The sequence below is a fragment of the Nicotiana sylvestris genome, chromosome 10, assembly GCF_000393655.2.
Source record: "Nicotiana sylvestris chromosome 10, ASM39365v2, whole genome shotgun sequence".
NCBI lineage: Eukaryota > Viridiplantae > Streptophyta > Magnoliopsida > Solanales > Solanaceae > Nicotiana > Nicotiana sylvestris.
The window spans coordinates 118,821,321-118,823,925 of record NC_091066.1 but is presented as its reverse complement, the minus strand read 5'-3'; the positions used below and the strand labels follow the sequence as shown (position 1 = coordinate 118,823,925).

General features: G+C 37.2%; 1 protein-coding gene across 1 annotated transcript; it reads left to right on the top strand.

The window, feature by feature from the left end:
* Positions 1-782: 782 nt before the first annotated feature.
* Positions 783-2,339, top strand: LOC138879862 (uncharacterized). Its single transcript, XM_070159503.1, has 4 exons — positions 783-834; positions 950-1,520; positions 1,655-1,862; positions 2,277-2,339. Exons 1-4 carry the CDS (start codon positions 783-785, stop codon positions 2,337-2,339), a joined length of 894 nt encoding a protein of 297 aa, XP_070015604.1.
* Positions 2,340-2,605: the final 266 nt, after the last annotated feature.

Sequence of the window (2,605 nt, the reverse complement as noted above, 5' to 3'; positions counted from 1 at the left end):
CGTCAACAATTCCTCTCTGGTTTAATTTCCATATCTTTTGTTCCTTCCGACTGTCAACTTGCCGATTTATTCACAAAACCCTTATCTGGAGTTTCTCATCGTCACATTCTGGGCAAGCTGGGGGTGCATTCTCTCCCCTCCATCTTGAGGGGGTATGTTTACAATCAAAATCCCCATATTGATTCAAAGGAAGATGAAGAAACGAAAAAGAAGAAGATGAAGAAAGATGAGGAAACGAGAAAGAAGAAGATGAAGGAATAAAATAATAATTTCGGTTGAATGGTACACATGTGAATGGCACATGAATATACTACAAAGTAAATAAATATTCCTATACCCATTCCTATTCCTCACACCCATTCATTTAAAATGATACACATTTGAGATGAATGGGTCACACGTGAATACACATGGATATAGTACAATATAAATAAATATTCCCCACACCCATTCATGTAAAGTGATACACATTACAGATGAATGGTGCACACGTGAATAGCACATGTATATAGTACAATGTAAAGGAATATTTTCGTTAGATGGTTTTGCAAATAGCCAATAAGATTTAGTACAAGTGTATAGGAATATTTATTTACATTCTTTGGTATCTGTACAGAGTTTTGTATAAAAGGACCAAGCTGTTAATAAGAAAACACAGAGAAAATTTCTCAATTTCAGTCTCTTCTTTCATGGTATCAGAGCAGATTTAAGCTCGATCCATTCACAAATCATCTTAAGTTTCTAACTGATTTCTTCTCCCTTATCCATTTCTGGATTCAACCATGACTGGTACTGAAGTAACAGCTGCCATCACAGCACCTGGATCCGCAACCAGTGCAGTCAACAATGACTCAATCATCCCTATCATTTGCACTCTTCTGATACTCCAGATATGGGGCTTGTGAGTTCACCATTTGATGGAATAGTTCTATCCTCATTGCAATCTCAGCCAAGAACAAGCTTGGATTCATCAACGGATCTGTTGCTGAACCAGCAATGAATGATAAAGAATATTCATTGTGGAGTAGGTGCAATGACATGGTTACCTCTTGGTTGCTGAATTCTTTAACCAAAGAGATAGGTGACAATGTTATCTATTATAGGACTGCTAAGGACCTTTGGAACAGTCTGGAGCACAGGTTTGGGCAGTCTAGTGGAGCAAAATTACACCATCTGCAGAAGGAAATTTCAAAAACATGTCAGGGAAACAACAACATATCAAGTTATTTCACCACACTTAAGAGACAATGGGATGAGCTGGATTCACTTAATTCACACTTGGGGTGCAACTCTGCATGTGTTTGTGATGGTAAGAAGAAGATGGCCAAGTTCATGGAGGACCAAAGAGTCATTCAATTCCTAATGGGACTAAATGATGCTTATGCACAAGCAAGGGGAAACATTCTCATGCTCAGCCCTATGCCTAGCATAGATCAGTGTACTCTCTTCTTTTACAAGATGAGAGCCAAAGGGAAATCTATACAAGTCCACAATACCCCATTGATGGGACTTCATTCATGGTAGGATCACAAAACAAATTTTCACAGAAAACCAACCTAGTGCAAAGAGGGTGGAATACTCAGGGAAAATCAGGAAACACACAACACAAGTCTAAGCCAAAGAAGTCTAAGTATAATCCTAATGTTACCTGCAGTCATTGCTCAAAGATAGGTCATGTAAGGGGTGATTGCTACAGACTTGTAGGGTTTCCTGATGAATTCCAATTTACCAAGGGTGGAAATTTTCAAGGAACAACAATCAAAACAAATGTTGTAATAACAGATCAGCAGACTGATGGAAAGTATTCTGAGGACAATGAAGGAAGCCAAAACAGTCAGCCACAATTTTCCAGTAAGGAACAGGTCTCTGAGCTAGTAAATATAATCTGACAGGTACAGATTGGAAATACAACAAATGCAAGCTCAGAAATTAGTGTCAATGTTGTTGCTGGTACTATACTCAAATATTCAGGAACATGTCTTGCTGTTTTTAATACTAAAACCTGGATAATTGATTCTGGTGCCTCGGAACATATGTGTTTTGATTCCAAATCTTTCCTAAACCTATCACCCTTACCTGTGCCTTTAGATATTAGTTTGCCTAATTCTTATCAACTATTTGTCACACATATAGGGGAGGTTTACATTCAGCCTGATATGATTCTAAAAAGAGTACTTTATGTTCCATCTTTTAAGTATAACTTGTTATCTGTTCATAAGTTATGCTCTCAATTCAAATATAGCATCAACTTTACTTCTAGTCAATGTTTATTGCAGGTCCCTTTAATGAGGAGGGGACAAGTTTTTGGTGAAGTAAGAGATGGATTATATCTACTCTAGCCTAGAACTACAGAGTCTAGAATTCTATTTAGTAAAGATGTAGTTTCCATTCCAAAAACTAAAGTTCCCTTTTCAATTTCAGTTCTAGCTAATGTCGTTCCTAATGTAACTCAATGACATTTAAGGTTGGGGCATTTTCCCTTTTCAGTAATGAAGAAGCTCAATTTTATTCATTTTTCTTCAAATTTTCATAATGTGTGTGACATTTGTGCTAAAGCAAGGCAAACTAGGCTCTCTTTTCCCATTAGACAAGTCAAAACATCATC